A 13,272-nucleotide genomic window follows, 5' to 3' on the forward strand; every position below is an offset into this window, starting at 1 on the left:
TAGATAGATAGATAGATAGATAGATAGATAGATAGATAGATAGATAGATAGATGATAGATAGATATACATATATATTTGACCCTTGAACAAATGGGTTTGAATTGCACTGGTCCATTTATTCATGGATTTTTTTTTTTTTTCAGTAAATACAATTCAGGGTTGTAAGTGTATTTTTTCTTCCTTACGATTTTCTTAATATCATTTTTGTCTACTTTATTGTAAGAATACAATACATAATACTCATAATGTACAAAATATGTTTGTTGGCTGTTTATATTACAAGGCTTCTGGTCCATGGATAACTGTTAGTAGTTAAGTTTTGGGAGAATCCAAGTTATATATGAATTTTTGACTGTGCTGGCCATTAGCACCCCTAACCCTCATATTGTTCAAGGGTCAGCTATGTATCCATATATTTATCAAAAGATATAGCTCTGTCAATATACAGTGATAACACAAAGTATGGCTCTTACATACTAGTTAAGAATGATAAACACTAAATACATAAATGAATATTAAACAAAAACAGACCCCTCGTCACCCTCATGGTCCCATTTTTGCTCCAGCAAGATCAAAGAAACTATCATGAATCAGGAGAAACTAATCACACTGCAAGCACGAGTACACATTGGTGGGAAAGGAACTGTTCCCCGAAAGATGGTTCATAGAACACTAGAGCAGATGATAAAAAGCTTAAGTTCTCCTTAAAGAAGTTAGGGGCAAACAATATCTCTGGTATTGAAGAAGTGAATGTGTTCACAAACCAAAGAATAGAAATCCACTTTCACAACCTGAAAGTTCGGGAAGCCCTGGTGGTGAACACTGTCTCCGTTACAGGCCATACTGAGACAGAGCAGCTGACAGAAATGCTACCCAGTATCTTCAACCAACTTGGTGCAGACAGTCTGACTAGTTTATAAAGACTGGCTGAAGCTCTGCCCACACAGTGTGTGGATGGAAAACCACCCTTTGTTCCCAGAGAGGAGGAGAATGATGAAGTTCCAGATCTTGTGGAGAATTTTGATAAGGCTTCCAAGAATGAAGCAGACCAATGAGCTGAGCCATTTTCTTGAAGAAGATAAAACTTGAGGAAGTTACTGGGAGCTGCTATTTTATATTATGACTTCTTTTCAACATTTTGTTCATGGATAAAATCTAGATCTCTAATATTTTTAAGGCCAAGTCCCTTGGACAACCAGCTCTTCTCAGTGTTTGCTTAGACACAATTCATTCTTTGCCGCTAATTAAGCTGACAAAGTCTGGGAATAAAGTTGGAAACAAGGTTAATAAAGTTCTTTTCCTCGTAGATGGTTTTATTTTTTATTTCATTGACATTGATTTGTATACAGAAAGCAAAGTTGTTTATAGAAAGCTAATCATGGCATGTAACATGTCCGGTAATCTTTGATGAAATTTGATTAAAGATTTTAAATGATTTTAAATGGCAGTATAATGTAAAAAAAATTAGATAATGAAAGATATGGACCAAATGTAAAAGAAGAGTATTAAAGAAAGGGACAAATATTTATGATAGTATGGTCAAGAAAGACTTCTCTGAAAACCCAGAAATATATGGTCTTCTATACCTGGTAGGAGTTTGGGTTTTATTCTTAGTATTTATTAGAAGTCTTTGTTGAACTTTAACTGTGAGTGGTAGTCTCTGCTCTAGGTTTTCCCAAGATTATTTTGGCTCCGGCATGGAGAATTATGTTTTGGAGGGAGTGATAGCAGCACGAGTCCTGCTGAGGAGGTCTTGTTCGGTAGTCTACGTGAACATGCATGGCGGTTTGGACTAAGGTGGTAGCGGTTGTATTAGTTATTACTATGTAATAAATTGCTGCGAAATTTGGCAGCTGAAGACACCATTTCTGAGGGCCAGGAATCCAGGAGCAGCTTAGCTGAGTGATTCTGGCTTAGGGTGTCTTAAGAGAATTCAGTGAAGCTGTCAGCTGGGGCTGCATCTGAAGCCTTGACTCAGGGTGAAGCGTGGACACTCACATGGCTGCCAGGGAGGCTCTGGAGTCTGGCTGCAGCTGGGCCTCTCATCCTCCAGGCTGCTCTACTCTGTCTGGCCTTTCAGCAGAATAGCCTGCACTATTTTACATGACTTAGGCAAGGATTTCTTAGCTATAACATCAAAACTGCAATATATAAAAGAAAAAAAAATTAATTGAAATTCACCAAAGCTTAAAGCTTCTGTTCTATGGAAGACATTAAGAGAATGAAAAGACAAGCTTCAGCCTGGAAGAAAATATTTACAAATCATATACCTGATAAAGAATTTGTACCCAACACTCAATCATAAGAAAACAAAAAACCCAATCAAATAATGGGCCACATTTTGAATAGGTATGTCACTAAAAAGATGCACAGATGACAAATAAGTACATGAAAAATGTTCAAAATTATTAGTCATTAGGGAAGTGCAAATTAAAACTATATTGAGCTTTCACTACATACTTACTAGAATGGTTAATTAAAAAAAAAAACAACAACTGACAACAGGGACACCTGGCTGGCTCATTTGGTAGACCATGTGACTCTTGCTCTCATGGTCATGAGTTCAAGGCCTACCTTGAGCCTAGAGCTTACTTGAGGGGGAAAAAAAATCCAAAATAAATAAATAAATAGGTACATAAGTAACTAAATAAATAAATCTGACAATACCATATGCTGGTAGGCATTAGAAGCAACTAGAACTCATACATTTCTGGTGAGAAAGCACTGGAAAATATATTGGTTTGACAGTTTTTAAAAAACTTAACCATACACTTATTGTATTATCCAGTAATCTCACTGCAACAAATTTGTTAAAAAAGAAATTAAAAATTATGTTTGCAAAGATTTGTATGCAAGTATCGTACTTACTAGCTTACTTACTTACTTCAACTTGGACCACTAGTACAATCTTGAATAAGAATGGTGAGAGGGAACATTCTTGCCTTGTTTGTTTTTTTCTTTTCTTTTTGTATCCTTCAGTTAATACTGCCTTGTGATAATTTTTAATATCTTATAGGAAATCTTATCTTTTTATCAAAATTGATGGCTCCTTTTGTTTCTATTTCTATTAAGTATGTTAATTTTATACTTAGTTTATGAAATTCTACCCAAAATATTTGGAGGCATTTGATTGGAATTACATAAGTTAGTTTAGAAAGAATGGCATCTATGTAATATTGAGAATTCTAATCCATGAACTTGGAGTTTCTTTCCATTAATTTTAATCTTTAATGACTGTAACAAAATTGTATAATTTTCCCTGCATTGATCTTTCATGTCTTTTATCATATTATTCCTGGATATTTGTTTCTCTGCCATTGTAGTAGTATGTTCCCTTCTCCTCCTCCTTTTTTGTCTCCATCTTCTTCTTCTTTATCTTCTTCAGAAGGAAAAAAAATGTTTTTGCTTTAAGAATTCAGTTATGAACTGCACATTAAACAATTTGTTTATATAGCGATCTCATCAAAGTGTATAGCAATATATTAACAAGCTTGCCACATCTTTTGTTTTCTTTTTTTAATAGATATAACTGACACACGCCATGTTATTATTTTCAGGTGTAAAACATAATAATTTGATGTTTGTATATATAGTAAAATGATCACTACAACAAATCTAGTTGACATCCAGCTTTGTTTTGTTTTATTTTTAAATATTTTTATTTACTTATTTGAGAGAGACAGAGATAGCGACAGAGATAGAGCAGGAGCAGGGTGGAGACAGAGAAGCAAGGAAGCCCAAACGTGGTTCTGAGCAGGGAGCCCTGACGTGGGGCTTGATCCCATGAGATCATGACCTGAGCCGAAGGCAGAGGCCTGATGACTGAGCCACCAAGGCGCCCCATGTTTTTGAACTTGAAAGAAAAATATTCACATTAAGTAGAGAATTAGTTGTAGCTTTTTATAGATGCCTTTTATCAGGTTAAGGAAGTACATACCTATTTATACTTTTATGGAAAGAACAGATGTTGAATTTTGTCAAATTCTTTTCATACATATGATCACATGATTTTCCTTCTTTAATGTGCTGTTATGGTGAACTCTACTGGTTGACTTTAAATGTTGAATTAGCCTTCCATTTCTGGCATAATGGCCCTTATGTATTATCATTTTTATCTATGCCTAGATTTTACTTGCTTATATTTTTTTTGATTCTCTGTGTGTGTGTGTGTGTGTGTGTGTGTGTGTTTTCATGGGGGATTTTGTTCTGTATTTTCTTTTAATGTCTTTGGCTTTGGTCTCAGAGTAATCTTGGCTTTGTTAAATGAGTTTGGAAGTGTTCTCTTCTATTTTCTGGTAGAGTTTGTGCAAAATCGATATTTATTCCTTAAATGTTTGGTAGAATTTGTTATTGAAATGATCTGGGCCTGTTTTTTCTTTGTTGGTAATACTGTGTTTTGATAAGGATTTGGGGCTTTAGAATTAAGTAACCCCAGATTCACATCTTACTGTTAATTTCTCCTTGTAAGACCTTGGGGCAAGTTACTCAGTCTCTAAGTAGCCTGAGCCTCAGTTTTCTCATTTATAAAATGGGTGGCTGCGAAGACTGAATAATAAGCATCAGTTGTTCAATCTGTATTACCCTGAGTTTATATATGTTAACTTATTCAGATTTTGTTATTGTGTCATACTATTTACTACTATTTATGCTGTTATAATCCTTATTTTAGAGGTCAGAAAACTACTGCAAAGGGAGATTAAATAATTTACTCAGAGTTACTCTGGTCGCACATGATGGAGCCAAGATTTGAACTGAGGCTGGTTCTTGAGTTCTTGCTTTAAGTGCTAAGCTGTACTAACCATAATAACACCTGTCTTTCAGGATTGCTAGCAGTATTCAATTAGGCAATTCATGCAAGTAGCTCAATTTGTGTTATTTCAAAGTTGTTTAGTAAATGGGTATTGTTACTAACAATGTGAATTACTGTTAGTTTGAAGTCTAACTACTATGGAATATTTTCAACCTGAAAGACATATTAGTATAGACACATTATTAAATACCTTTATTAAAGTTCACTGCAGGGGCACCTGGGTGGCTAAGTTGGTTAAACATCTGCCTTCAGCTCACGTCATGATCCCAGGGTCCTGGGATAGAGAGCCCCCATGTCAGGCTCCCTGTTCAGTGGGGAGCCTGCTTCTCTCTCTCTCTCTGCATCTCCCCCTGCTTTGCTCTCTCACTCTCTTTTCTGACAAATAAATAAATAAAATCTTTTTTAAAAAAGGACACTACAATGAAATATTATAAACATTTGGTGCCCTGTACAAAGTGATATTGTGAACACCAAATTTTATTCGGCATAGCACCCTGAATTCTTGCGCTGGTTCAGCACTGTCTTTTTGTGTAGCCCTGCTAATTAAATCTCTCAAAGTGTTAGAGGCTATGAAGAATATCTGTTTCCATCACTTTGACCTAAGTTGTTGAGTGGTTTAAAAAAGAGAAGTATCTAAAGGTGCTTTGAAAGGTACAGCTAGTGCTTGGGCGCCTGGGTGGCTCAGTGGGTTAAGCCTCTGCCTTTGGCTCAGCTCAGGTCATGGTCTCAGGTCATGGTCTCAGGGTCTTGGGATCGGGCCCTGCATTGAGCTCTTGGCTCAGCAGGGATCCTGCTTTGCTGTCCCCCCGCCCCCACTGCCTGCCTCTCTGCCTACCTGTGATCTCTCTCTTCTCTGTCAAATAAATAAAATAAAATCTTTAAAAAAAAAAAGTACAGCTAGTGCTCATATTAAATATAAATATTTGGTGTTCTAAGTTGAAAATCACAATTGTTTGTTGATATATATTTTGAGATGATTCTCAATATCATTATTTACTGTGCTAGTACAGTTAGATGCCATTTAATATCAGATTTTTGGGTCTCTATGGTGGTTATTCAGGCTTACCTTATTTTAGCTTTTTTTTTTCCCCTGTCCAAATGAGGTGATGCCTGGCATATGCAAATATCAGATTCATTTTATTTATTTGAAACTTATAAAGGTAACCTAAAAAGTGGAATCACAAGTTTGATAAGTCCTTTGCCCTACTTTTCAGTCAGCAAAACTTATTTTAGCTTTTTAGTGATAAATCTCATTATTTCAAAATATCTAGCACAGCGGCCTATTGTATGCATGTGATTAATTAAGACTGCGAGTGGTGTGGAAGATTGGCACATGGCACGTTTTGACAGAAGGTTAAAACTTTCTGTTGTGAACTTTAATAGTTATTGTGCAGAATGTCAAAAGCTAAGGAACCATGATAATAATAACATTGCGTTTTTTTGTGAATTATAGCTGACTTTGGGCTGGCAAAGCAAAAACAAGAAAACAGTAAACTCACGTCTGTTGTTGGAACAATCCTGTATTCCTGGTAAGGACAATTATTTTATGGTTCTCAAACAGCACACCTAACTGTTTGGGGCTTTAGTATCATGTCTTGGCTTGCAAAAGAAAGACGATTTTGGGAAAAGGAGCTTATTTAATGTTTTCCTCAATTACCCAGATAATACACATGTACACAAGTATACATCATTATGTGTGTTTGAAATAACAACAAGAAATTGTCTTTAGGGTAACTCTGCCCCTCATGGAGACTACTTTCATTACTTATAAATTGAAACGTTCCTTGGCACATAGTAGGTGTGCAATTAATTGTTGTTGAAGAATCTGTGAAGGAACTAACAGACTCGCTACTCACCATGACACTTGGAGTATTTTATTGTACCTGCTTGAAAAAGGACTGTTTTTCTCTCTCTTCCTGTAAACATTCAAGGGCAGGAGAAAGGCTTTTTGTGTACTAATATGTATCCTGGCACCCAGGAGATAATAGGGTCTGAATACATTTTATTGAGTGAATGAATAAATGGTGACCTATATACTTAGACCTATGTTTAAGTTGGCCGCTTCTTGGGTAAATGGGTGTTTATATTTTGGTGAATTGAAACACTTGTAACTTATTTAGCATGCTTTGAGGGTTCCTTTACAATCCATTAATTATTAGGCAGTGAGAATCTTCTTTTGCTGATCACGTATCATTTGTCTGAATCTTTTCAAATTAGCAAGCAGATAGAGTCATCAGTAGACATAACACATTCAGGGAAATATTCTCAAATCTTATTCAGCAGGTCAAGCCATCTAGACACTTCCATCTTCTTTTTTAATCTACTCTGTTGTTGTGCAGTTAATTCCCAGGGATAGGATTCTGAATAAATCTTCTCAAGGGAGGGTGGAAATTCTCTGTAAGTAACAGTCTCATTTTAAAAATGCCTTTCCTACAAGAATATTCAGTATAGTGTCAGGGTTCCTACCACAATTCTGACCCTGTTGGCTAGTTATTCTCTCAAGTAATGACTGCAAATTTAGGACGTTCCTTAATAAACTGAGTGACACGTCCAGTTCCTTTTGAATTTTCTGTATCTTCATTTTCTGAGTTTGTGAATTGGACAAAAATAAAGCAGATATATTTCATGGTCCCTCCCTGCTCTGAGTCTCATACCTCCTGCCTTTTTCTTTAATTGTCCTTTTAGCCATCCCCAAAGTGTTTCCCACCAAATTCTATAATCTTTGTATAATCCTGAACTTCTCTGAGACTATTAATGTAGACATAGGATGCCTGTTCCTGCCTTCTGGAGGCCCAAGCTTTTGATGAGTCTGATGTTCCCCTGTCCTTTGCTCTTTCTTTTGCCTTTGCTTCCTCAAATATTACCTTATTTAATGGAAGAAAGTTCTCTTTATCTACTTTTGTAGGAAGTGCCTCAGAGCATTCTTTATTCTATAGCTCAGCTGCTAGATAAATGGTTTGTGGACACTGGACTGATTGTGCTAGAACAGAAGGTCAATAAAAGCTCCTTTTCTTCCTCTGATTTGATTCATTATGAAGCAGTTCATTGTTATCCTTCTCATGGAAAATAGTCTCCAAATATGGTCCTTGGTTCTGGTTTTTATCTGTATATCTTACTTCAATTCCAGAGTCCAAGATTGCACACTATCTTCAATGGCATTTTCGGAGCAAATTTTAGAGTTTGAAGTTCTGAGAAACATTTTAGGCATGTTCTTCATGGAACACTCATTTGGGATTTCTGGATAATAAGCAAGTATGAGCTAAAATGAATGGAAAACTTTGACTAATCCTGGAATGGGAATTCTTTGAGACTTTATTGCTTAGTGTAATCCCATACACATTATGACATTAGATAATTTAAAGGAAAGCTGGGGAAGTTTCCATTGGATGGATGATAATAAACCTGCAGGTAAACTTGGACAAGCAGAGACAAAGTGAAGCACACCCAACAATTGACTGTACCTCTTGCATTCTTAAAAATGCGGTAATAAACTCAGAACTCTTAAATGACATAGAACAGTTCAGTAACTTCCAGTTGCTAATTATTTAAAGACCAAGTCTTCAGTGTGGCTACAAGCCCACAACCCTGCATGTTCTAGCCCCTGCCAAGTCATCATCTTTACTTTAGCCCTGCCCTCACTCTGTTGATTTCTAGCTGCTGCACCTGTGTTCCCACTGACCACAGGGCCTTGGCACATGCTACTCCCTCTGCTTAGAATCCTCCCCACTGGCCATCTGGTTAAATCTTTTTCATCCTCCATCTCTCTGCTGGAGTGTTGTCTTCTCTGGAGAAACCTCCTAGCCAACACGTATTTTCCCTGGTCTACATATTTCATGCACTTTTCTTTCATATGGTTGAACTTTTCACTTATTTTGTGATATGCCTGGATGATTTTGTTTACCACTATCCCCACCCCAGAGTCTGGTATTTTATAGGCTCACCAGAAGTATTTATTATATGAATGATCTAATACTTGCATGGTTATGAACAGTACTTGACACAATGAGCAATAAAGAAAATTGCTTCTTTCAACTGTAACAAAATTTTAATCTTCTCTCTCTCTCCCCCGTGTGCTGTTCCTTCAGATCTTCAAAATGCTCCTATGGGTTTCTTTTTCTCCGGCTAGCCACAGAGTTTATGTCCTTACTTCCTTCTGGTATCTGCTTTAATGTCACTTCTGGAGGGAGGTTTTCCTGATCATCTACCCCAAACAGCAGCCTCCTTCTGACTGTCCCTTACTCTTGCTTTATATTTTCATAGCATCTGACTCTATCTGACATTATGTCATATTTTAATTGATCTATCCTATGTTTCTCCCACTAAAACACAAACTCCATGATGGTGGGGCTGTTGTTGACTTTGTTCACTGCTGTTTCCCTGGGGCTTGAAGAACAGACTTACAGAATCTTAATAAATATTTTGAATTATTAAAATGAAAAAAAATTTTAAGTGAAAATGAGTCATTCTGGTTTTTTGTTTGTTTGTCTGAAATGCCTTTTTTTTAAACTTTATTAAGTAATTGGGAAAATGGACACATATAGTTGTATATATTTAAAATATACAACACAATGATTTGATTGACATATACATCATAGGATGATTATTAAGATCAGGATAATTAACACATCCATCCACATAGTTAACTTTTGTCTGTTGTGTTCTTGCAACAATGCTCAAGCTCTACTCTCAGCAACTTTTTAGCAAACAATACCATATTATTAATCGCAGACACATACTGTACCTTAGCTCCTCGGAACTCTTCTTATAACTGAAATTTTATATCCTTTGATCTACATCTCCCCATTTCTCCCTTCCCGCAGCCCTGAACAACCATCACTCTACTCTCTGTTTTTATGAAATCAGCTTTTTTTTTTTTTTTGGTCTTTGTCTGGCTTATTTCACTTAGCATATTATCCCCTAGGTTCATTTATGTTGTTGCAAATGGCAGGATTTCCTTCCTTTTAATGGGTAAATAATATTGCATTGTATAAATACTCCATATTCTATATTTTAATATGATGAAAAATCCATGTGTGTTTTTATCAGGGTCTAAAGCACTAATATATTTTTGAATTTTTCTGACTTTTGCCTTCATGAAGCTTAAAGGGAACATTTTTAGTTTGAAACAGTAAGTACTTTGGTGCCAGGGTCTGCTGTATTTTTCCTATTTATTTACTTTATATCTTTCATAGTTACCAGAACAGTGACTAATGGGATCATGCAGGATATTATCATTAAAAAAAAATAAAATGTGGAATGATTAGAAGTTATTGAGACAAGTGTTCTTCTATGACTGATAAATTGGTCCTGAGGGAAATTGCTAAAGAAGAATTTTAAAGAATGAGAGCATAATTGGAAAAAGGATGTGAAATTGGCAGGCAGATTGGTAGGGTCATTATTGAGAGCATAGGCTCTGGAATCAGACTGCTTGGGTTTAAGTCCTGGGTCTACTGTTGAGAGTTATAAATGATTGAATTTCTCTGTGCCTCAGTTTCCCCATCTGCAATCTGAGATTATTAATAGTGCCTACCTTCTAGGATTGTTGTCAGATTAAGTGAGGTAGTACAGGTTGCATGCTTGGAACAATGCCGGATTGGCATATAGTAAGCGCTCATTAGATCACAGTGATTGGTATCTGCTAATTGGAGTCTAAAATTTGAAAGGATGGCACTCATTTGACTATATAGATTATATGGTGTCTAAGAATCAGATTCATTTCTTTTTTTAACAGTATTTTTTTAAAGAATTATTTATTTATCTATTTGACAGACAGAGATCACAAGTAGGCAGAGAGGCAGGCAGAGAGAGAGAGTGGGGGAAGCAGGCTCCCTGCTGAGCAGAGAGTCCAATGCCGGACTCCATCCCAGGAGCCTGGGATCATGACCTGAGCCAAAGGCAGAGGCTTTAACCCACTGAGCCACCCAGGCACCTCTCAAATTCATTTCTGAATAATTACAATAGAGAAGAATTACTTGTGCTGTGTTTATTTATAGTTCATTCTCCTTACCTATCTCTATGTTTGCTCCCTGAATGGCTGCTTTGGTTACTAGGAAGGAACAGGACTTTTCTAGCAGCTGAGGAGTGTGAAAGGGAAGGAGTATGTGTTTAGCATGCAAAGACAGGGAACCTGGAGGAACAGAACTTTCCATACTGGGGCCTTGAGCAGGTGGATGTGGGGGATGCTTTTACTTATATTTGCATTTATTTATGGCTTCTCTGTGGCCAGCAGGATAAGATATACCTGAATAATATATAATTTCACCCCTTTCTGCCCACAGACCCTCCAAGGCTCTATAAATACACACATAAACACACACACACACACACACACACACGCATACACACACACAGACTCTTAGATGAGGTAGGAGTGAATTTTGAACAAACTCAGAATTTATTTACACAAATTGAACTCTGAATACATCTTAAGACTCAGTAGAATATGTCACGTGGTCCCACAAATTTAAATGGAAGCTGCAAGATAGAAACCACTAGAGAGCATCTATTAATGGTGTTCTACCCCATAATGTCTACCCAGCAGCACAAAAAGCAAGAAAGGGAGTTCTCTCATGCTTGATTTTGTCAGTAGAAGTCCTTGCTTCTTTATTGGTTGGTAATTCCAAATCACATATCTTCGGTTTCTACATCTCTTTTTCTTTACCTTTTTAAAGTCCTTTTTACAAGTAAACATTGGTCTGTAAGCAGTGGATGTCTTTCTCCACATTTACCTGAGTTATTTGTCTAGTTTGCCATTTTAAACATTTGATATTCAAGGCATTATATCAAATATTCCACATTTCCTATTAGAAGTAAGTGCGAAAGGGATTACAGGATGGTCAGATGTTTTACTTTAACATGTTTTTGTTGGTGGCGGGGGGAGGGGTGGTTTGACCAAAGGAAATATCCTCCTATTCTTAAACACAATTTATTGAATAATTAAGAAATTAGATGAATTACTTGATGATAAATATATGTTTTGGTTATCTACTGTTACAGAACAAATCATCCCAAAATTTAATTACTTAACAACAGTTTGTATGGGTGTGCTGCGCAGTTCCTCTGTCGGTTTCCTTGGGCTCACTTACATGGATACATCCAACTGAAGTATTGTCTTGTCCAGAAGGTCTGAGATAGCCTCACATATCTGACAGTGAGTGCTGATTCTTGTTGAGGGCCCCTTGAATCTGTTCCAGGTAGCCTTTTATGAGACTGTGATAGAGTGGCATTCTAAGAGAGTTCCCCTGGATCATCTCATGCCTGTACTGCCTACCCCTGGCCCATGCTGGGAATTGTAGGAACCCTCTCATCCGGCAGTGTCCTTCTAGCACTATCTGCAGAGAGAACTTAACATGGTACTCACTTTATAGGAAAAATAATTAAAGGAATGCCATTGTTTATTGAAGGCTGCATTAGGAGCTAGGAGGCATTAAATCGATAGCTAAGATATGAAGTCCAAGATTTGGCCGAACACGCCTGAGGGTGGGGCATTAGTAGAATAGGTTCACACTACTGCCATGGCATGGTCAGTGCCTTTATTTCCATACAATACAATATAATTTATTTCTCTATACTTCAAGCATTGGTACATCTCCACAGTGTGAAAATGAAATTCTCCTTCAGTTCAATTCTTAACAGACTCAGCATATTTAGGGGAAAGCAGGAGCTGTGGTTTGGCTGGGTTGGGATTTATGTTGGAATAGTGGGAGATTTGGAATTTTCCTCTTGGCATTATAGAGCTGCCTGGTATCTCTCAGCCTGGCAGTCCCTTAATGGAAATACTCTTTTTCAGAAGACCTGCAGAATGAAACTGTTCATCACTTCACGTGTTTCTTATATAAGTACATCAGCAATTGTCAGGATCAGATAACTTAGTTCTTTCCCATAGGGAGAATTCAATATAATTTGGGGAGACACACACATATACATATACACAGTAGAATGATCAAGGATTAGTAAGCCACATAGTGCTTATGTGAGCCTCTGGCAGGTGCACAGAGAAAGTCCGTAGGAATGGTATGGAAAGCTCTGGGTAGAATGGGGAGCTGCCAGTGCTGCAGAACTCGAGGGACAGGCCCATGGGAGTGGAGTGGGCACTCTACTATTCTGTATAATGGTTTTACCGTGGTCTGTGCACTATGCAGGATTTATACAAAGTGACTTATAGTTTCCTTCCATTAAGACGCTATGGCAGGACTTGCTTGGAAACGAGTCTGGGTGACTGATCAAATGGTCAGAAGGAAAGAAGAGAAAAGAAAACAGTGATGAGGATAAGCAGAGAAAGGAAACTGTGGGGGAAGGCAGAGGATTTGAACAATGGGGAAATATGAAGGTCAAATTATATCAGAGGTAGAGAATTAAAGAAACAGTTATGTCGCAGTCAGTGCTGCATTCACCGTCTTATTCTTATGAATGTATTACTCGATGACATTACCAATCATAAATCCCTTTACATGAAATTATT

General features: G+C 37.0%; 1 protein-coding gene and 1 pseudogene across 4 annotated transcripts in view; both read left to right on the forward strand.

Moving 5' to 3' along the window:
* Window positions 1-13,272, forward strand: part of LOC111155077 (NIMA related kinase 10) — a 215,373-nt gene that overhangs the window by 86,735 nt on the left and 115,366 nt on the right. For all 4 annotated transcript variants that reach the window (XM_022515118.1, XM_022515115.1, XM_022515116.1 and 1 more), the window contains one exon: window positions 6,265-6,340. In XM_022515118.1, coding sequence (XP_022370826.1) covers window positions 6,265-6,340 — 76 coding nt within the window. The remainder of the gene's footprint in view (window positions 1-6,264; window positions 6,341-13,272) is intronic.
* On the forward strand, window positions 575-1,056 carry LOC111155114 (annotated as a pseudogene).

The sequence above is a fragment of the Enhydra lutris genome, unplaced genomic scaffold, assembly GCF_002288905.1.
Source record: "Enhydra lutris kenyoni isolate GAN:26980312 unplaced genomic scaffold, ASM228890v2 scaffoldscaffold39, whole genome shotgun sequence".
Classification (NCBI taxonomy): Eukaryota; Metazoa; Chordata; class Mammalia; order Carnivora; family Mustelidae; genus Enhydra; species Enhydra lutris.